This window comes from Odocoileus virginianus, chromosome 1, assembly GCF_023699985.2.
Source record: "Odocoileus virginianus isolate 20LAN1187 ecotype Illinois chromosome 1, Ovbor_1.2, whole genome shotgun sequence".
Classification (NCBI taxonomy): domain Eukaryota; kingdom Metazoa; phylum Chordata; class Mammalia; order Artiodactyla; family Cervidae; genus Odocoileus; species Odocoileus virginianus.
Genome location: NC_069674.1, coordinates 89,544,674 through 89,568,550, shown reverse-complemented (window position 1 = coordinate 89,568,550; position 23,877 = coordinate 89,544,674). Strand labels below are relative to the sequence as shown.

General features: G+C 37.3%; 1 protein-coding gene across 8 annotated transcripts in view; it reads right to left on the bottom strand.

Moving 5' to 3' along the window:
- DGKB (diacylglycerol kinase beta) overlaps positions 1-23,877 on the bottom strand; it is an 824,229-nt gene that overhangs the window by 569,280 nt on the left and 231,072 nt on the right. For all 8 annotated transcript variants that reach the window (XM_070470763.1, XM_070470758.1, XM_070470752.1 and 5 more), the window contains 4 exons: positions 20,475-20,592; positions 17,645-17,733; positions 17,447-17,563; positions 5,256-5,354 (listed from right to left, as the gene is read on the bottom strand). In XM_070470763.1, the coding sequence (XP_070326864.1) occupies positions 5,256-5,354; positions 17,447-17,563; positions 17,645-17,733; positions 20,475-20,592 (423 nt within the window). The remainder of the gene's footprint in view (positions 1-5,255; positions 5,355-17,446; positions 17,564-17,644; positions 17,734-20,474; positions 20,593-23,877) is intronic.

The following is a 23,877-nucleotide window of genomic DNA, read 5'->3' as shown; positions in this document are numbered from 1 at the left end:
CAATATGGAAGTAGAGAGATAATAGTTCTAATCATTTTTATTTTATTTTTTTGCTGGAAAATCCTCAGAGAAAGCATTAGAGATACATAAACACAGTCACAAAGAACCTAGATAACTTTTACACGGTAAAGCTTCTTTTGATAGTATACTCAAAATATGCTAGAAATCAACTGCAATTCCAGAAATCCATGATTATATTTGATATATGGAATCATTGATTACATTTCTATTTTAATTTCAGAGTAGTTGGCTTTAGTATATTTTTATGGAAATAGACACTATCAAGACAAATTAACTGTGGAAGTAATTTTTAGTGTACGCTTATAAAAGCATGTCATCAGTGCAAAGAACATGCTGACTTGGCTAATCTTCATAACAGGTGAGCACATATCTATTGAATCATTAACGCTAATAAGTATCTGGGAGAGTTTGGGGGCTGAGAAGAGAGGTATAGAAATTTTAAAGAATAAATGAATAAAATTAATACCTGAAGGGATGCTCTAAAATATAAGAAAACTGTTGCTACTGACCTTGACCTAGAAGTATGCCATTAAAATGCTTCAAACAGAGGTAAGATATCTAATCTGTAGTGAGTTTACATTGCTCGTTAAATAACTGATTCCTGACAATAGAGTCAAAGACAAGGGATAAAAGCTTCAATAAAATGTTATGTTTTAATTGTTCATTCCATATTTTTTAGAATGAGCTATAAATAATGTTAATCACTGCATTGCTACTGACTTTGAAACTCACATGATCATGAGAATCTGAGAACTTATATTTTTTAAGAAGAAAGTTGTTATTAGAGGATAAAAAATATTGTATTATGCGTGAGGACTAAGGATTTTCTTTCAATGAAAGTCTAAAAATTCCAGCAGCAGATACAGTGTGAAGTCATTCCTGGGAAGTTAGTGAAAGTTCACAAATTGAAAAGCCTCAGAGCCTATCAGTTGAAGCATATTAAGCAATTCTGTGTGCAGAACAACTTCATTAACTTGTATGAAGTTTTAGTATTTAAATAGCTAATGGGCTTAAGAATCAAGTACTAATTCCATGATCAGAAAGTAAACTTTAATTTCTACTTAGCAAGGCAGCCAGGCAGTGATTCAGGCCAATTTATTGACTTGTACAAAAGCACAAAGGCTTTGGAGAGCAGATATACTTAGAGAATTTCAAGTAGTTCAAATCCTTGATTTCTAGCATGTAGGATGGTGTGTAACGGATTAGGTGGAGTGATTCAGTTAAAGAGCCTTGTTTACCTTACTAGATAGTTTGTAACTCAAATAGGAATCACTAAAAACATTTTAAGCATTTTAAAATATTTGAGTAGGAAAATATTTTATTGTGTTTTTGAAAGTGGATCCAGGAAGCAGTGTGGAGAATGCAAAGAAGAGGCAATTCTATAAAAATTCTACTAATATGAGGACAATTCTGAAAAACAATTTGCAAGTAACATATGAGACAGTTACAGTTGGGTTGAAGGCAAAAGAGAGAAGTAAGAACATCAGTATAGGCTGCCTGATGATAAATTTGATATTCAAGATGAAGCACCAATGATAATTCTTAGGCCTCTGGCTTGGGAAGGTTGGAGAATGAAGGTTCTAGAAAAGACCAATAGGAGAAGATCTATCTTGGGACTTGGAGAAAGGCTAGAAATGATGAGCTCAGTGTATAAGCTCTGGAATGATTGTTTTTGGGTTCCAATCTCGGATTGCTACTGACACCAAAAATTTACTTAATCTCTGTTTCTCACTTTTCTCATAGGTAAAATCGAGAAAGTTACAATATTTACTTTTTGGCATCACTGTGATGTTTAAATTAATTCATACCTATCATCATCAATAACTGCAACCCCTCCATAACCTCAATTGTTATCTCACTCATTCTTGTAACTTGACACTACTAAGGTTGATTTCAGCAACCTTTGATCCCACTGCAATCCACAAATGTATTTCGCTAACACCCCTTACTGTATATTACTGTCCATGTCCTTAGCTCCCTTGTTTCCCAGCTTAAATTCCACAACCAATCCCTACAATCACTCGCTTGCACACACTCTCCAGTCCTTTGCTTCCCTCTTCTTTGATCATATTGGGTAAAACACAGTCTCACTAAAGCTGACCCATGGCTATTCTACTCCTGCAGTTAGAATATAACTGGAGAAATAAGACTGAATATCACCAGAGAAATGTACCCATTCAAGTTTACTGACCTTGTTCTAAATTCACTATTATTAACCCAAGACCATTCCTTATTCCCTGGCAATCATCTGGTATTTCCTTGATCCACATAGCCCCCATTCTCCAAGTGACTGTTGTCTAATTTCTTCCTGATCTGCAAAACTCTCAAACCACCCTGCTCTCAGCAATGAGCCAGCTTCCTACTTTCCTAAAGAAAATCTAGGCATCCTTTCCTTTTCCCACTGTTAGCCCCTAAACACACCAGTTAGACTGATGTTCTTTTAAATATAGAAGTCAGATCATTCCCTCATCTGGTCTGACTTCCAATTTCTTTCACAATAAAGGCTAAAGACCTTAGAATAGCCTAAATTGTCCTATGCATATGAAAATCGTAAGACATATCTGAACTTCTCCACTATTATTCGCCCTGCGAAACAGACCCAGGCATGGATGTCTCTGATGCTCTTCAGATATGTCAGCCACCTCCACTGAGTCTGTGCTCCTCCTCCGTCTACAGAGTTCTGTCCCCGAGAGCCCCGACAGCAGCTCTCTCACATTCCTCAACTCTTCGCCCGACTGTTTCCTTGAACTCTTACTATTTTCCTTGAACTCTTAACTTGCTCTCTTATAATTGCAGTTCCAACACTCCTTTTCTTTTCCCTCTTTAATTTTGTCCTTTCAACTTTAAATACCACCAGTAATTCAATATAAAATCGAAAGTGTTTGTTGCTCAGTCATGCCCAACTCTTTGTGACCCCTGGACTGCAGCCCTCCAGGCCCCTCTGTCCATGGAATTTTCCAGGCAAGAATGCTGGAGTGGGTTGCCATTCCCTTCTCCAGGGGAGCTTTCCCACCCAGGGATTGAACTTGGGTCTTCCCACATGGAAGGTAGATTCTTTACCATATGAGGCACAAACAGGTACTAAATAACTTACTTATTGCTTTGCTTATTGCCTATTTCACACCACTGGAATGAAAACTTCATGAAGGTAAAGATTTTATTTGGGCTTCTTTCCACTGTTAATACTATTGGGCACATACTAAACAATAAACACTTTTTGAATAGACTAAGATATTTAACATAGTAGCTGGTATAATATATGTGCTCAATAAGTAGGAGTTACTGTTATTACTTATAACAATATATCATGCATGTAAACAACACGGAACCGCCAAGTTGAAGCACTTGAGACTCATAAGCGGAGGTTGAACTTAATATAAATTAACACAACAATGAAATAAATGAATAAGCAAGATCTCACTGGGAAGAATGTTAAGAGCAGAAAGCCATGGCATGTGAGTGAGGGTAGGGCATATGGATGGAAGCCAACACGGGTCAGGTTGAACTCTTGAAAACCAAGAAAGATATAAAAAGCAAGTATCCTGAGAAACACAAGAAGAATCAGGAGAGGGTGGGATAATGGGAGTCAAGGAAGGTAGATGTTCATGAAGGATGAGGTGGTTAACAGTGCCTAACACTTCTGTTAGTACCAAGAAAATGAGAATACAGCAAATGCTGAGATACAAATCATGATAAAAAAACCTTAGGAAGATTTAATGAGAAAATAAATCTTCAGAATCAAAAGTGTCTACAAAAGCAACGAAAGAGTCTGCAAGATTGTTCAAGACAAAACCATTTATTCAACACATGTTCTTTGCCTTTGATTCTTTCAAAGAAAAGAAGGATGGGATAATAAAAGAATTTATCTCATTCTTGAGCTTAAAAGACGAGAGGCTGACATAAGTAGGTCAGAGAAATAGTCCCCTGGCTCACTGAATTTAGTAGGGTTTTACACAGATAGCTGGATAATAGAATGACGTAATAGATTTTTTTCTTAGAGTTAAAATCTGAGATTAGGAATGCATCTAAACCAGTACAAATAACTATATATCTTTTTAAAATGCAAATATATAAAAATTCTACAAGTTCTTTCTCTTTTTTTTTGTCTTTTTTTAAAGTTCTTTCTCTTTAAGAAAATACTACAAAAGAATAAAAAATTTAATATGGCTCTCATTAATTTTAATTAATCTTATTTACTACAGGATGTCTAATAATTCTTACACAAATGAAGGGAAATTTAGAATTGGTTATTGCTATGCTCAGCAACATGGAGGTATTTTCTTCTGCTTTTTCTTTGCAGTTTGAGAAAATAAAGAGTTTTTAATTTTTTTTAAATAAAGGCATTTAAATACATCCAGTATTTTACAGATAATTACAAAATGAATCATAAGTGGGTGCAAATTGAGTAATTTGATTAATTTCTAAGTTGACCTTTAGAAAAGTATTTGTCTAACATTTCTTAGTTGTTGTATTTTTTTACATCAAACTGAAGTTCCAGCTAGTTAATTTCCATGTTGTTTAAAAAAAATGAGAACTGCATTATGGATATAAAATGGTTTGTTTTGTAAAATAGCTGCTTCACTTTAGAAACAATTTGGATTTTGAAAGGTAATGTGAATATTATCTTCGAATGAATAGCTACTTCTCTTTCTATCAGGATTTGCTCTTATCAAGGTTATCTTACTTAGGCATTTTTTCGCTTGTATATTTATTGAATCAAGTAACTGTTTTGCAGGTAGTTAAATTTATTGTTCACTAATAAAAGATAAAATACACCTCGTGGCAGTGCATAGATCTCTTCCAGGTGTGTGTCCTCATTCTAAGTAGCCTCTGACTTAGGTGAGAGACTTCCCACTTGCAGATACATAATGTGCATCTCCAGCAAAACTGCCCATAAGAATAACTTCATTATTCTGGGAAGCTCAATCTATAAAACATGTAAAATGTGGAAGTGTTCTGCCTATACAATTTCTGGTAAGTACAACATGACTGAGTGATAAAACCTGAGTCAGCTTCAGTTAGAGCATACCTTCCTGATAAGTTTATTGTGCCATGAAGGCAAAAGGAAATATAGTGGGCAAAGAGGTCTTCTCTGAAGTAAGGAGGTATTTTAGGTCTACTGAGCTCTGCCTTGATCAATGGAAAATGACCTCTGAAAGCATCAAGTGGCAGAGTGCGCCGGGTAGTTACAGAAATCCCAAGTTATAGCAGAATGATGAGAAGGAAAAACTCACCAGTACCACTGGACAGATTGTGGTGGGTGGTAAAATATGGTCCTTCAAAGGTCCGCAGTCACATTCAGGTTTCAGATGAGAAGCACATTTATTATGCAGCTAGGGAAGGAAAAAGAGGAAACTATCATTTTGCATAACAACAGCAAACATGAAGCAGATCCTACTTCACCTGAGATGCAGCAAATACGTTTAAAGAATTACAAGAACAAACAAACAGGATCATAAAGGGACTCCTATGACATCTGTTCTTATACAGTCTGCCTTAAATAAACTGCGCAGCGACTTCCGTGACCCAGCCTATATATTTTCTAATTCTCAGAAATGTTTATATTAGAAATGCCCTTTAGGTTTTTCCCCTGAAAAGCCTGATTTCTTTAACAAACACACATTATCATCCATTACAATCCTTCCTAAGCTTATCTGTTAGCATAATCTTGAAACCACTGTGCACTGTGGCTGCTTTTTTTTTTTTTTTTTTGACCCTCCTGTTTTCTCAAAGTCATTCCAAAGTGCACAGCTCAGTATGGGGCATAATTGATCCCATCATTAGTTTTAACTTTCTAATTCAATATGTAAATGTAACCAGAGATTCATCTCAGTAGGAGCAGGATATAAATATAAGAAGATGATTATGATGATCAAAATTTATCTTTATATTGTATTTATCAGCTCTACATTAAGTAAGTGTATAATCATAAGTGTAATTTACTTTTCAACATGTATGAATTTAAAACGATATTTTTATCAAACCTGGCCACGAGTTGAAATTAGGTATTATAATATCGTATATTAAATAAGTGATTTTTTTTTAATTGAGGTGATAATTCTGATTGGAGCCATATAGAATTGTTAAGGTAATAGTTGTTTAAAGGCACCTACGGACACCTTTATCCCCTACTCCCTATCAATGTAATATGAAACAGTCATGCTTTTAAAAAAATGACAGATGTTAATAAAATAACATGTTTTGTTCAGAAACAAAAAGGAGCTGACTTAAGTTCTGAACCAAAAGCCACCCCATTTAAATCTTGGTTACATTAATTTCCAGCACAAGCCTACCTTTGCCACAGTTCATTACCAACCGAGCACAGCAGTCTAATGAGAGTAGATGTGCCGCTGGCGATAATAGCTCACCTAGTAGTTCCCTACTGAAGGGGTATTTCTGTTGTCCTTGGATCTAAAACATCTATCATGGTAACGCCCTGCCTTGGAATTAAGGCTACTTGTACTGTAATTAACTCACACTAGGCCACATTACATGAAATAAAAATACCTTTACACATTCATCCATAATTAGCAGTTTTGCTTCTCAGTGACACGTAAACTCCTTATTAAAAAAGTGGTTTCATCTTACCAGGCATTGCTTTGTCAAGAGGCAAGGGGTATTCAAGATAAAGAAGCATTTGAAGCCATATACAAAATAGAACTAAATTAACAGGCAATCATCTGGCAAATGGAAATGCACAGTTTTCATAAAATAAAATGAGTGACTGGTTTAAATATATTATTAATATATTAGACTTCATCAATTTTCTCAGAATAACTCATGACCCTGAAATTTGGGATTCAGACCAAACAGATTACCAAGTGTTGCAGGTTAAATTGGGACTTTCCCCAATTAATGTCCTGAATTCTAGTACCTGAACAATATGAACTCATTGAGAAATAAAATCTTTGTAGGCATATTCAAGTTCAGTTCAAGTTATACTGAAATAGCTTGGAGTTTAATCCAGTGACCGGCTTTCTTATGAGAAGAGAGACATCTGGATATAGAGACAGACATGGAGGGAAGAGGTCATGTGACAGCAGAAGCAGGGATTTGGTGATGGAGCCAAAGGCTAAGGACCACCAATGATTGGGGGCCACTCTCAGAATCAGGAAGAGGTGACGGTGGGTTCTTCACTACAGCCTTCAGAGGGGGCATGGCCTGCTAACATCTTGATCTCGGGATTCTAGCCTCTAGAACTATGAAAGGATAACTTTCTGCTCTCATTTTGTAGTGTTTCGTTATGATAGCCCTTGGAACGGAATGTACCAATTGCTATGAAAACTGAACCAAAAATCAAAGACAAGCTGTGTATCTCGAAGGCTCTTTTGTACCATGGTGTCACAGAGAAAAAGCTTCTGCTTTTCGATCCTGCACTACCTATTTAAAACTGACAATGCAAGACTCTAAGATAAAATTTCTGTGTGCATAGAGTGAGAGAAAGCTGAATTTTCACACTCGCTTGCAGTGACTGAAGTTTTACATGCAACTCTGAAGGATAGTGACAGGGTACTGAGATCTTGCCAGCACTGACCACCTACACAAGTTTAGCCTCCATCCCATGGATTTCTAACAATCTGCAACTGATATGGGTAGGGATGACTAACCTCTCTACATAGTTATTTGAGGGTTGCCAGATGTAATAAAAAAACAACAAAAATAAAATTAAATGACAGCTTTTTGGTATTTAAGCTAGTTTTCCAGCAAAACAAAACAGGAACTGATCACTCAGAAAGAATTGCAAAGTTGATAAGCCAAACAGAATATATGGAGTACGTCTTCACATTGAGGTTTGAGGGTTTCAGAGCACAGGTACTGGAACGGGTCCTATGAAACACTGCTCCCTGCCTGTGTGCTGCGTGCTAAGTCACTTCAGTCATGTCCAACTCTTTGCAACCCCATGCACTGTAGCCCACCAGGCTCTTCTGTCCATGGGGATTCTGTCCAGGCAAGAATACTGCAGTGGGTTGCCATGCCCTCCTCCATGGGATCTTCCCAATCCAGAGATCAAACCCACATCTCTTATGTCTCCTGCATTGGCAAGTGGGTTCTTTACCACTACCATCACCTGGGAAGCCCTGGCTTCCCTGCAGAGCTAAATAAAATCAGCATGGCACTGCCCAGTTTGATTGCCATGTGGTCTGGGTGGCTATGGGGCAGTCTTGTAGGAACATAAGCATATGGCAGGATCTACAAAGATGTCAGTAACCATATCATCATCAGTGAAACAGGAAGACACAGTGCAAGAAAATTCTCCTCCTCGAAAAGGCTGTATTAACTAATGACGTGCAAGGTACCTTACACTTCTCTTAAGACTGGAATCTGGCAGCTGCTAAATACGTGTGGGTGTCCATCAACATCATGACATTATTTGTAGCTGGGAGTATCAAAACTGAGGACACCACACTGAAAAATACTGATTTTTCCACAATGTGTGTAGCAGGTCTACTGCACTGACCATATTGTTCATAGACATACTTGAAGACAAACTATAAAATATGAAGGACAATGAGAAAATGCTTGTGGTTCCCAAGACTATCAAGATTAAAAGTGTACATCATTTTTGCCATGAAATTAAATCTTTGCAGCAAATGAAGTCTATTAAAAAATAGAAAATATCAACAAAATAGAAACCATATGATAGAATTTAAAAGCCACTAGCCCCTAAAAGTATCTTAGGTTACTGGTAATGTTTTGTTTCTCCATCAGGTGTTAGCTACACATAGTGTTCATTTGTGCAAAATTCACTGAGTTCTCTCCCTGGTATATTTATAATTTTCTGTATGTATGACATGTTTTGGAGAAGGGAATGGCAACCCACTCCAGTATTGTTGCCTAGAGAATCCTGTGGACAGAGGAGCCTGGTGGGCTGCTGTCCATAGGGTCGCACAGAGTCGGGCACGACTGAAGCGACTTGGCATAGCATGATATGTTTTAAATAAAAATGTAAAAAGGAATAAAGTGAGTATAATCAGTAAGAATAACAAGTTACTTAAACTCATCACCATGCCATTTTATAGGAAAAAAAGTCAAAGCTGAGTCCTTCTCAGTGACAGCAAGATACTGAAGTCTGACAATTATCTTAAAGATAACCCAGATTGTAAATCAGTGAAACAGAGAAAAAGCCTCATCAAGAAGAGCAATAAAATAGAACATTGAGAGTCCTGCCTCTTAAATGGATTGGCCAATGGAGCCCCAGAGTAAAGAAATTGTTACCTTTTAAACAGTTTTTTTATTTTTGTTCAGTTACCTTTGCATTTTTAGAGTAAGGCATAGAAATCATCAGGTCATATTTTATTATATGTACAGAAACTTCCATCTCTGTGTAAGGGAATTGGTATTATAGCTAGAAAATTCATAAAATATAAACCAGCTATTTCTGGAAGTGAATTAAACACTTGGAAATAATTTCAGAGTTTACAACATTTCTAATAACACTTAATTTAGAGCCAGATCTATGTTTATTGAAAAAAGCTGTCTCAAGTTAGGAAGAAAAAGAAAATGTGTGAATAAGTTGTGTGTATGTGTGTATATGTATATGCGTTTATGGGATGGAGTTGAGAAAAGAGTGAAGGTGTTGCACTGAGAAGAAAACAGAATCTAAAAAGCTGAAAGGAAGGAAAATAGAAAATAAATTTGTATAAGAATTTGGAAGCAAAAAGAAATCGTTTTCTGCAGAAAAGTAAAGTGACCAGATTAGAGAAATATTTGTTGATTTGTATATATTTTTATCTCTGACAATTTTCCATTTCAGGTGCTGCGTTAATGCTGGCATTTGCTAAGGCCTGAATCTTTCTATTGTAAAGGCATTGGAAACCTTTAAACATTGTCAGGAGTCGACTATTTTAAAAGAAATAGTAGTCTTATATGATACCAAAGTCAATAACCTATAGCTACAACATAGGCTTGCTTTTGCCAAGCTCAAATGAAAAGCATCATCCACCGATACTGTGAGTCCTGCCTGACCATGGACATTTAACCACAACCAGGAGCAAATGACAGCCTACTTTAACAGAATGTCAAGAGAACGCTTTCATGGTAGAAATCAACGGGTATAAAGAGTGAGAGCTTTTTTTAAAAAAATTTCATTTTTAATTGAAGAATGATTACAATATTGTGATGGTTTCTGCCATATATCAACAAGAGTCAGTTATAGCTATACACATGCCCCTCCCTCCTAACCGCCCTTCTGTCTCCCTCCCCGCCCCACCCAGCTAGGTTGTCACAGAGCACCAGCTTTGGGTTCCCTGTGTCATACAGAAAATTCCCACTGGCTATCTATTTCACATATGGTAATGTATACATTTCAATGCTGCTCTCTCAAACCATCCCACCTTCTCCTGCCCCTACTGTGTCCAAAAGTCTGTTCTCTATGTCTGTCTCACCATTGTTGCCCTGTAGATAGGGTCATCAGTACCATCTTTCTAGATTCCATATATATGCATTAATAAATGATATTTCTCTTTCTCTGTATAATTTACTTCACCCTGTTTAATAGGCCCTAGGTCTGTCCATCTCATTACAATCAACTCAAATGCATTCCTTTTTATAGCTGAGTAATATTCCATTTGTGTATGTACCATAACTTCTTTATCCATTCATCTGTTGATTCACATCTAGATTGCGTCCATGTCTTAGCTCTTCTGGTTTCCTCAGGGTATATGCCTAGTAGTAGGATTGCTGGTATGGTATATGGTATATGGTATATGGTATATGGTATATGTTAGTTTTATTCATAGGTTTTGGAGGAATTTCCATACTGTTCTTCATAGTGGCTGTATCAATTTGCATTCCCATCAACAGTACAAGAAGGCTCCCTTTTCTCCATATTCTTTCCAGGATTTATTTGTAGATTTTTGATGATGGTCGTTCTGATCCGTGTGAGGGGATACCTCTCTGTAGTTTGGATTTGCATCTCTCTAATAATAGTGATTAAACAGTGATATCTTAAGGATCAGAGAATGTCAGCAAGACGAGGAAAAAGGAAGCAATAAGGACATTCAGCCCAGCTGATTGAATTACAAAGCACTGGGAAATGGTTGCCTAAATGTCAGAAGGCACTTTATATTGTTCTTTCTTAGGATTTTCCTGTCTTTATTTTTAAGTGGTGAGACTTACAAAAGGAGATAAAGCTCAGTTCAAAGAGCCTAACTTTCTATCTATATGATGGCAAAATTTTGTAACATCAAGAATCCACAGGTTCTGAATAAAAAGGGGTGTTTTCTCTGGTCGCTCAGACTATAAAAATCTGCCTGTAGTCTGTAAGACCCAGGTTTGACCCTTGGGTTGGGAAGATCCCCTGGAGAAGAAAATGGCTATCTACTCCAGTGTTCATCCCTGGAGAATTCCATGGATAGAAGGGCCTTGCAGTCTACAGTCCCTGGGGTTGCAAAGAGTCGGATGCTACTGAGCGACTAACACTTTTTTTAATCTTTAAATATTTGTATACACATACTTGTATATCTGATGTATATTTGAGGATTACAGGATTTTTTTTTTTAAAACAATTTAAGTCATACATTTAAAATTCACTATTTAGCAGTAAGAATAGGATACCTGTCATGAAAGTGAATTTGTTGAGGATATCGTCTATATTCAGCACTGAATCAAGATTTAGGGTGATGAGGGTGATCCAAAGGTGTATATTGGATCTAGAGCTGGATAAGACTGTGATTGAACAGTGTAGACAATGTTAGCATGCAGACATGACAGTTCTAGACAGCATCTCAGTCTTCTTTTGGTGTGGAATAAAAGTTTAGAAAGTATTCAGAAAAAGTAAACATATAGTGTCAAGGAGAATCTCAAGGGAAATATGGAACTTAATTTGGTTCTTGAAGTGTAGTTAGAATTTGAGGTGGGTGCATTCAAGACAATCACAGAGTGAGCAAGGGACTTCCCTGGTGGCCCAGTGGTTAAAATCCACCAATGCAGGGGACACAGGTTCAATCCCTGGTTCAGGAAGACCCCACATGCCATGGGGCAACTAAGCCCACGTGCCGTAACTACTTAAGTCCACTCATCCTAGAGCCTGTGCTCTGCAACAAGAAAAGCCACTCCAGTGAGAAGCCCGAACATGGCAGCTAGAGAGTAGCCTTCACTTGCCGCAACTAGAGAAAGCCCACATGTGGCAATCAAGACCCAAAACACAGAAAAATAAATAAATAAAAATTTTAACAATACTAAAAAATAAAGCAAAGTGAGCTAAATAACATGGGTGAAGCATGGCTTGCCCTGGGAACTGTCCATAGACATGCTCAACTTAAAGCAGGGCCTGGGCATGAAGGGGAATGTGACATACATCAGGTGCTTAGGCTTGGTCCTCATATTTGGGGAAATGAAAACCAGGTTGAGGTAGGAAGAGGTGAGGGCTGCATTTATTTCCACAGAACTATCATGGGTTGCCAAAGGTGGCATATGATAACAAAACAGTATTTTCAGAAGTTGATTCTGGAGGTGGTTTGCAGCCTGTGTTATAGGCAAAGTACCTTCTGTTAGGGAGGTAAGCCAAGATTTCTGACTCTAATCTAGTTAAGAGGTGCTAAGAGCTTGCACTTGGGCTGTGAATGGTGAAGACAAAAACCAAATCTGAGAGAGATATTTTAAGGAGGAAACTTAGAGGCTCAGTGATAGGTTGAATATATGAGAGAGGTGAAAGACAAGGATAAGAGATTGACTTCCAGCTCTATTTCCAATCATTGCAAGCATGATGTTACTATGTTTCATAGAAGAGAGTTTGTGAATATAAATAAATCAGCTTAGTCTAGGCTTTGGTGAGATTCAGGACCACATGTTTCTGGATGCTTTTAGAACATGCAGGTGTTATTCTTAGACTGGGAAATTAGAGATCCTTCCAGAAGGGAGAGAGGTGGTTTGAGTAACATTCATGGAGTACCCTCTGTGAGCCAGAGGTTGGGTTTTGTGCCCCCATATGACAATTTACCTGGGCTTCCCAGCTGGTACTACTGGTAAAGAATCTGCCTGCTAATGCAAGATACACAAGGCATGTGGGCTCAATCCCTGGATTGAGAAGACTCCCCTGGAAGAGGACATGGCAACCCACTCTAGTATTTTTGCCTGAAGAATTCTATGGACAGAAGAGTGTGGTGGGCTACAGTCCATGGGGTCGTGGAGAGTCAGACACGACTGAGCATGCACGCACACACATGCACACACACGTGACATTTTACCTAGCCTTCACTTTGAAAGTAATTGCCGGTCACTAAGCACGACCATGGGCTTCCCAGGTGGAGTTAGAAGTAAAGAACATGCCTGCCAATGTAGGAGACTTGAGAGACTCGGGTTTGATCCCTGGGTCAGGAATAACCCCTGGGGAAGGAAATGGCAACCCACTCCGGTATTGTTGCCGGAAGAATCCCATGGACAGAGGATCCTTGTGGGCTACCGTCCATGGCGTCGCAAAGAGTCAGACACAGCTGAATCGACTTAGCACACACGCAAGCATTATTATGTATGAGATTCTGCACTAAACATACTTACACAGATTTTTAAAAATTCATTTAATTTTTAGAAAAATCTTACAAGATAGGTATCATTATATCCATTTTGACAATTAGGAAACTGGCCAAAGCTTGTATATACTTTGCCCAAGATTATACAACTACTGCCCTAGTTGTTGAACAGAGACACTTATAGGAATATGGTCAGTCTAACTTATGACTAAATTAAGACTCAAGCAATTGCCAAAAGTCCCAAGTTTAAAGGAAGTGATAGCATTTGTGAAACCACTGAAATGAAACCAGGTTTCATTCTCTTTGTTTCTCTCTACAGTCTATTCCATACAGACTCCATTCAGATAGGCCTTCCTAATACTCAGCTTTGACGGTACGTATCCCATCCCGTTCATACCTTCTGCTAGCTCTTTACTATATTTATAGCACTTTCTGAGAAGCATAAAGACATAAGAAAGTAGATTCAGTTTGTTTAAAAGCAATCAGGGGACTTCCCTGGTGGTTCAGTGGCCAAGACTCTATGTTCTCAAAGCAGGAAGCCCCTGGTCCAACCCCTGGTCAGAGAACTAGATCACATGTGCTGCAACTAAAGAACCCATGTGTCACAACTAAGAGCCAGTGCAGTGAAATACATAAATTTTTTTTTTTAAATAAAGGCAATCAGGAGTGTGTCAGTCAAGACCAGATCAACTTTAGGCTGAAATCTTCATACAATAGTTCAAAAACAAAGTATAGCTCATACTAAATATAAAAATAGTCTGAGGTAGATATCTTCTATTTAACCTGGGCAGAAAATCAATAAATTAATAAATATATTCTTATAGTTGCTTAACATTAAAAATCCAAAAGAGTACAGAGGCTGAAGCTACTTATAAGAAGGTTATATATATATATATTTTTTTTTTTTTCTTTCTTCTGGAAACATGAGAACTTTAAAAAAATTTTTTGAGTTTTGTTTCATGAACCAAACACTCACAGAAACCCTGGAGATCATGGTTTATAGCAAATAAAGCTGAAGTTAGCCAGAAGTCTCCAGTCTTGGGAGAGTTCAGTAAGCTAAGAAGCACCCTGAGAGGCCCCATTTCTCTCTGACTCTGCATTAAGCCTTTCAGGGCTCCCTGTTAGCCCTTGCTCTGAGTAGAAGGTGGGATTTGAAGACATTTATAGCTTATATTGTGCTTTGTTGTAGTGACAAAAGAATCACCTCCAGGTACACCTTGACCTTAAGAGTAAGATGTTAGGGGCATGTTGTCTGAACTGAATTGGACCTGAAATCCTCAGATTATAAAAGCAGAGTTTATTCAGACACAGCGTCTTCTTTCCTATAAAAGGAAAGGCCTAATTTCTTATAAGACTAGGACCTCGATCAAGACAAAAAATAAGTGTATAACTGGAGATTGACAGGGCTAGAAATGTAAATTTTTAGTGTCAAAACCACTGAAACAAAAGAAAGAAAACAAGATAAGCAAAATGGAACATAAAACAAGAAAAAGCATTTCAAGATGCCTTGATTATCAATAAGACACTATTAGCAATGGTAACTCTGAGGAGAGTAATTCCCATAGAATGAAAAAGGCAGAAGATATTAAATCGGGGAAAGAGAAGAGGAGCCAAATAAAGAAAGTTAAAATCTCTAAAAGCTTTTGTATTAGGAAAGGAGGCAGTGTGTAATTTTATACTGTTCAAATTTTAAATACATAATTAAAAAAAAATACTGCAATGTTCACTGCAGCACTATTTACAATAGCCAGGACATGGAAGCAACCTAAATGTCTATCAACAGGGGAGTGTGTAAAGAAGATGTGGTCCATGCATACAATGGAATAAAAAGGAATGAAACTGTGCCATTTGCCAAGACTTGGATAGACCTGGAGACTGTCATACAGACTAAAATAAGCCAGAAAGAGAAAACCAAATGTCATATATTAACATGAATACATGGAACCTAGAAAGTGGTACAGATGGACTTATTTGCAAAGTAGAAATACAGACATAGAAAACAAATGTATGGATACCAAAAAGGGAAGGGTAGGTGGGATGGATCGGGAGATAGGAATTGACATATATACACTATTATGCATAAAATAGGCAACTAATGATAACCAACTGCATAGAACAGGGGACTCTACTCAGCGCTGTGCTGACCTAAATGAAAAAGAAATCCAAAAAAGAGGCACTATACGCATACAGGGAGCTGATTCACTTTGCTTTACAGCAGAAACTACTAACACAACGTTGTGATGCAACTATACTCCTATAAAAAAAAGAAATTAAAAATGGGGAAGAAAATAACACATTTGAAATGTATCAAGAATGGAAAATAACTTGAAATAAAAAGGAGAAACAAATTCTGATATTCTCCAACTTCAGTTTATGGTAAAATAAAGATATAACTAACAAAAGATGTACTCCATGGGGAAAATAAGAAGAATAGAGTTATTTAAGATCTGAAACAAAATTTTTTACAGATGCTTAGAAAAGAAAACTAATATTTTAATGAGCACAAGGTTTTTAAGAAATAAAATAGTTATGGTCTTCCTAAAACTGAGAAATCAACATGTTTAAGTAATTCACATGTATAGTTTAAATCATTGTTAGACATTTTGTTATAATACCCAATCACTTCAAAAAATAAAACTGTCTTTCATAATTGAGGAAATTTCAAATGTAAATATAATTTTACTGAGTAATAGCTGAAAGTGATTGAAGAAAATGTGTTCATTTAAAAAAAAGTACTTAATTGTACTTTTGAAATACAAGTCACGGCTTATTTTTCTCATTATCCTGTGTGTATGTGTGCGTGTATGTGTACTTAAGAAAACTTTTAAATGGTGTGTGTTTTGGGGAGGAGTGCTCAGGGACATTACACAGAAAAAACTTTTAAATGGTGTGTGTTTTGGGGAGGAGTGCTCAGGGACATTACACAGAAACTTATTTGCTTAACTGATACACTGCTCTCTACTGTTTAATTCCCACAATGCAAGAACAATTTGTCCTATAAATAAGATAACTCATACACTAGGTGTAAAGAGAAAACAGTCAATCGGGGAAAAATTCAGCCCCATAAATGTTTTTGTACTACATGGTAAAAAATGGTTATTCTTAAAAATGTGCATTTTAATTAATTTCCAGAAACACAACATGAAATACTAGAGGTACCACCTAACAAATGTGTTTATCCCAGAAGTTATGTGAAGCAGCTTTTTTAATTATGCAAGCTAGGGAGAATGCAAAGATTTCCCAGGAAAGACCAAGCGACCTCTTCTTCACTGTCAGTGCCATTAATGGTTAGCATTTACATCCATACCTGTATCCCTCAATTTATGGCTTAACTAAAGGAGCAAGGCAACCACACATTGTAAAGAAGGGTTAAGTGAGTTCTTAGAATCATCAAGAACTAAAATATGGACATGCTTGCATCTCTATTTAGCCATGTGGTCATTAATGATTTGCTTAAATTTTCTTGGTCTTAATACCTTCACTATAAAATTAAGTCTTTGGATCATATTATTCATGGCTCTACCCTTTTTAAGCCTAATAGATCCCATGATTGAAATAAATATAGACTATGTAGAATACAAAACTCTACCAAAATAGAGTTTCAGGGTAGAGGGCTAGCTGAGCTCTACCCAGTCAATATTCCAAGCTCACTGTCCACCCACAGCCACCGGCCTTGGTTGTTACCTTTCTATAATTTCACAGAGCACAATTTAAAAGCCTCATGACAATACTATCTCTAAGGTTAGCTCTAAAATTCTGGACCCTTTGAGGTCAAATTAGACTCTGACCTTTATCCATTTAGGAGCCACACATGAGATGCGAGGCTCCTGTTATGCTATGCTAACTTAGACTTAGTCTAAAATTCAAGATGGCCTTCTAAGACCCATCAGAGAGCATGGGATACAGTGTCTTCATCAAGAGTGAATGGCAGAGACATATTCTCTGATGCTACTCACTGTGATCTGACACCAAACGCAATGCAGTCCCGTCAAGCCCTGGTAACATTTGACCGTTTTGTGGCATTTATCACACTTGGTTGGGCAGTTGCCTTCAACCCAGTAATGATGCATCACCTAGAACAGAACGAGAGCACTGCAGTGAGAAGAAGCATCCAGAAACAACACACTCCCAACGCCAGCAGGGCCATCACTCACATCAGTGTTCTTCTTGGACTTCACGTAAGTCTTGATACACGAAGGAGGCGCTCTAGCCACGCAGCGCTCATGTACTGTGTACTTGCAAACTGAAAGAAAACATGTACGCAAATTTAGAGCTCATCCTGGTCCAGACTGCAATTTTACGGAGAAAGAATGACATTAACAGAACCTTGTTTCATAGCCTCTGCTCCCTAATCAATCCAATCAGCGACATCAAGAAAAAGTCCAAGTCTACTGTTTTTACCATGGAATACAAAAGGCCAATTAGTACAGGAAATATTATGCATGTGAAAAACCAAGACTCTTCTATCATGGCATAGCAGGAAATGCTTAATTAAATCAGGCCTCACTCAAATTTTTCACAATAATTCCCAGATGACAAAAATATTAAAGATAAATTGATGACTGCCAAATGGCTTGGTGTCATTTGTTAGAAGGAAAAGATCTATATTTTACAGAGTATAGGCATGAGAGCAGCTGGCAGGCATGGGAGTAAAAGCCCATGAGTTTATGCTGTTTTGTCTATTGATTTATCTAAATCTTAAATAGCTGGTTAGTCTATTTCCAGAGAATAGATTTCCTCATACATGCCAGGCCTTCAGTTAAACTTCATCCTTCATAGCCATCATGGCAATCTGTCTCCAAAAGGAAAAACCTTTGCTAGGCAGCATATGGGGTGTGTGTGTGTGTGTGTGTGTGTGTGCACATGTGTATATATGCATTTTGTGAGATACAGATGCAAAAATTAATATATATATAAATGTGTATATATACATAAATACAAAGATGTATATGCATATATGTATTTTATGGTATGTAAATATATATATACATACATATATATACACACACACAAAATTAATATGTATATGCAAATGTGTATGGGTTTCCCTGCTGGCTCAGATGGTAAAGAATCCATCTGCAATTCGGGAGACTTGGGTTCAATCCCTGGGTAGGGAAGATTCCCTGGAGGAGGGCATGGCAACGCACTCCAGTATTCTTAGCTGGAGAAACTCCATGGACAGAGGAGCCTGGCAGGCTATAGTCCATGGAGTTTCAAAGAGTCAGACACGACTGAGCGACTAAGCACAAATATGCATATATTCACAAATACAAAGATATATATGGGGGTGTGGGTGTGTAAAATGTGACATAAAGTCAACAGATACACATTATTGGCATCTGTAAATCACTGCATGGCTTGATTTTGAGTATAACTCAGGGTCTTATAAAGATATTCTTTAATAAAATACTGGTTTCTAATTAAGAGTAACAAATGCATAAATACAGGGAATAAAAATTAAGTAAAAAAGCCACCAGGTAGCTCTCTCAATAAAACAAAAAGAAATTAACCACTGCATGGAATTAGAATGAAAAAATACTAAGTTCATATCGTAAAACTCTTCCCCAATAGCCACATCTGTGACTTCCTTTGGCAACAGTGAGGAAGAAAACAGTTCCTCTTCTCTTCCCTAGTTGCAATAATGCTGTATATTACGTTTGCTACACCTACCAGTTAAAACTTGTGAGTAAGATTCTCACTCTTACATGACACTGCCCACATTATTTGAGAATTACCATTTTGTTTCATAAGGTCACATCAACAGAAAATACTCTGAAAAAAGTATTTTCCTTAAAAATAATAAAGCCTTGAAAACAAATTACTTCCTTTGTAGAATGGAGAATGTTCTGGGGTAACCAGCCTCTTAAATGTGGCCACCAGAAACAGCCCTCTGAAGTGGCATGAGGTAATTTTATGTCACTTTTTTAAAGTCCTTAAACACTTAAAAGTGGTCCTAAAATATGGTTTTTAATGTCAAATAAAACATCTGAAAGTCTTCTCCCAAATATGCTACCAAAGAAGCCATTAGCTAAAATTAATATCTGAAAATTATGCATTATATGGAAGCCAGGTAAAAAATTAGATTTATTATAAATGCACGAAAATGGGATGTATCCAATAAACCTGACAGGTTCAGTAAACAAACACTGCAGAAAAGAGTATGGCTGGACAACATGCTGGACTAAGACAAAGTCACCCTTAGCGAGAAGAACTCAGTATTCCCCCTGTTTTAGCAGAAGTATCACAGAATGCAAAAGTTCCTCAGGCGTACATGCTGTTGGTTTAAAAATTCTTAAGAGCCTTTTGTAAATTGATGCAAGCACCACCCAAAAATTCTAGTGGGCAGTATTCTGTAGAATAACATAAATATTGCAAAGATAAGTGTGCTGAAATAAAAATAATGGCTGCAATTCATGAACAGGCGAAACTTTGCATTCTAATACCCAATAACCATATATGAAGAACTTCTCCATGACAGAATTAAAACTCATGTGTCTGAGGTACAAGATTAGTTTTTATTCCTTGTGATTTCTTAATCTGAGTGCAAACTGATCAAGTAATTATTTTTAAAAGACTGAAAGGAATACACTCATTACAGGAAAACAATGTGAATAAAACTGCTAACTTGGGAAAAAAAGGACAAATATGCATAAATGTAAGATATGATGAGAGGCCAGTGGATATTTTCCTAATACTCACAGAAGCAATGAGAATCATGAATAAACTAAATTACAGTGGAAAGAAAATGGCTTGTGAGTTGGAAAATGTCCTTCTTCCTTTCCCAAGGAGAGGGTTTTCCAAAACTGAAGGAAGTTAAAACTAGAATGACCTAATCCTTCAGAAAGATCCTACAGGGAGACATAAATCATAGGTACAGGAAGGGTCAGGTTAATTTCGTGACTCTGTCTACAAACAGGACTGTGCCATGAAATCAACCTTTCCTCACCGGAGGTGATGCTGTCCGGGCAAGGCAAACATACTCACAGGAACAGCAGAGACCCTGCTTCCCTACGCCGATCAGCATGTTCAGGCAAAGATTGCAGTAGGCAGGTTTGTTAAAGTGCTTGAGTCGCCACACATGCTGTCCGTCATCCTTCACATTCTGCACGGGACGTAAGAGAAACAGATTTCACTTAATGAAATAAACAGTGGAATAAGAAAATGCCAATAAAATTCAGAGCTGGACGGCAGCGTTTGAAGACAATCTGTTATTTCATCCCTGACTTTCTCCAAGATCGCCACAGAAGTCTAGAAAAACACATGTGCTCTAGTGGAATGAGATCCTGCTAACAAATCTCAGATGCTACAGCAACCCACACGTTCTCATCTAATGTAAATAGTTCAACAGGAGGTCCCGAACCAAACCCAACAGTCGGGCCAACTGAATGTGCACTCCTGAGAACAGAGGCGTGTCTGCCTTACCTGGATATTTTATTTTTAGGACAATTCCATAAACAAATATGTGGATAAAGAAAGACAAAATATTCTTGAGTGGAAAATTCTGAGAGGTGAAAACCTAGACAGAATATATTAACACTTGAGCTTCCAGACGAAAGGATCAACCCTGGGTCTCTTGCACTGCAGGCAGATTATTTACCGACTGAGCGACCGGGTAGCTCCAAACCCTTGCTTAATAGTAGGAATATACAAATTTCATGATGGTGATTAAGTCTTAAAAGGAAGCAGAGGGGTAGGATGGGATGAAAACATAAGACTTAAAAGTAAGTTACTGATGGTATTCTAAGGCTTCAGTTGGGGGAATCCTTACATGTCATAATTTACATTCATATATTTTTGTATGTCTCCAATAGTTAAATTAAAATAAAATAAGCATTTATAAGGCTCTAATTAATTTTTTCTTTACTTCTGCTTTGCAAAACATGCATGCTTATAAGAAAAGAAAAAAATATATATAAATGACCTTAATTTCATGGAAAAATGGCAACAATCTCTATCATTCTTTGCCACAATAAAATCGTGAGTTTAATTAATCCAAAATCTTGGCAAAACTGTAATTATCATTTATTCTTCTGAAATTCTATATATCATAATATCTATACTCAATCAGATACTTAATTACATCTGCATTGTCCAACACTGAAGTAAAACAAAATAATAGGATGCTTACAAATCTCTTGAATTCCTTACAAGGAGGTCAAGATATTAAATGAAGTTATTATATATTTATTACTTTTTTCACCATCATTTTCTGTATTAATATGTACTCCTTGTACATCATTTACCAAATTGTATCCAACTCAGATTAATTTTAGACATCATTTATTGGTATTCTATAGAAACCATGGTAGGCCTCAGTTCTTCAGGTCAGTCAAGTTGCCATATTTCTTAGAACACACAGATCTAATAATTTTTTGGGCACCTATTATGTGCTGAGTCACTAATCCAAATTCTGTGGGAGTGAGATAATATAAACATGTCCCGGTCATCTTGTTTCTCTAAATAATCAAATATTAATAGTAATGCTTCCTAACCACTTTTTCCTATTCCTAGTCAAGACACAAACCACCAGATTTGAAGCATTCAATTAAATTCATAGTAACTAATTCTTACATTAGAAGCAGAAATGTCAAATTTGCATTATAATATGAAACATTAATGAAAATGCTTCCTGGGAGACAGTTCTCCATTGGTCTCTTGATCATCTGCACATTTTGCAAGCAGAAGAACTGTCCTCTTTCAGCAACGTACAGCCTTGCATTGCAGAGACATATCTCCCTCCAGAGCAGAGGGCAGGTTTACTTATAGTCTGATATGATGAATATAATGTCTCTTATAGGCAAAGGTTAAGCAAGCTTGTTTATTGCGTATGATAATAGCTTCCCAGGTGCTCGGACCGTAAAGAATCTGCCTGCAACACGGGAGACCAGGGTTTGATCCCTGGGTGGGGAAGATCCCTTGGAGAATGAAATGACTACTCACTCCAGTATTCTTGCCTGGAGAATGCCATGGTCAGAGGAATCTGGCAGGCTCCAGTCCACGGGGTGGCAGAGGCAAACAGGACTGAGTGGCTAACACTTTTCCCTTCACTTTAGTTACCCCAAGCCAGAGAGTTCTTGGCTCTGACGTTGCGTCACTTGGGCCTCTCTGCATCACCCCACGAGACTCTGCAGGCCTGGAGACCTAGATCAGCTCTGAGACTCCTACTGCTTCTTTGCTGTGAGAGAACAATCTTGGTTTCTGACCCAGACACGCATGTTCTCTGCCAGCACCCACAGGACTGTGGCAAGTTCATTTGTTCACATACAAGTAGGTAACTCTCAGAACCTTCACAGTTCTTGATAATACTCAGCTTCATTTTCCCGACAAAAGACTCACAAGGTCTCCACAAAAGCACTTCTGCAGAGGGTGTCATGGAGGGGACATCTCAAGACAATGGGGTTTCATTTCTTCCTCCAAAATTTAAGAAATAGATTTTGTAGTAATTTCTGAATCTAATTCTGGTTTGCTTGAGTCATAAGATTTCTAGTATCTTCATTATATGAATGGAATGCTTTATGCGAGTGTGTGGTTAGTCGTGTCTGATTCCTTGTGACCCCCATGTAGCCTGCCAGGCTCCTCTCTCCTTGGCATTTCCCAGGCAAGAATACTGGAGTGGGTTGCCATTTCCTTCTCCAGGGGTTCTTCCCAACCCAGGGATCGAACCTGTTACTCTTGCATCTCCTTCACTGGCAGGTACATTCTTTACCGAGTCACCTGGGAAACCCCGTTGGGAAAACTTTATATATTTGCTTAATTCTGCTATAGTTTATAAACTGTCTATATTTAAAATTTTCCTATTCCTTCAAATAGAATAAGGTAGCCTGATGCTAAAAAATCAAGAAGATAATTGTTAAAAAATATAGATAAATTTAGCATTAAGCATTATTGGATCGATGCTTAAAAAAACATTTTTAAGTGAAAAAGAGAAAGGAAAATTTAATTCTCATATGTATTACTGTTCTCATAATCCCTGTCATTTTATTTTTAAATGAGTGTCCATTACATGTGAATAAGCCTCCTCCCGTTGAAGAGCACATATGGATAAGTTAGCTGGCATTTTCCTTATCAAAAAATAAACAAGTCTGAACGTGGGTGTTCTGTCAATCAGAACACTTAGCCATGTTACAGGCTGCCACTGATGTACAAATCCATTATCCAGACATAAAACGTTTTACCAAAAAACAAATTAAATAGCTTTATAGCTCTTAGCCGGATACATTGCCAAACTATGCAAAGGATGAAATATGTATGTGACTTCAAGAGAAGAAATTGAAACCAGGAGCCAACTGCTTCTCAGCAGTGCAAATTACACTCCAACGCTCTGTATTTTCGTGTCTTGCCTTGTTTGTCTTATTTAGATGGTAAACTTGGTGGGAGGGGATGGGTC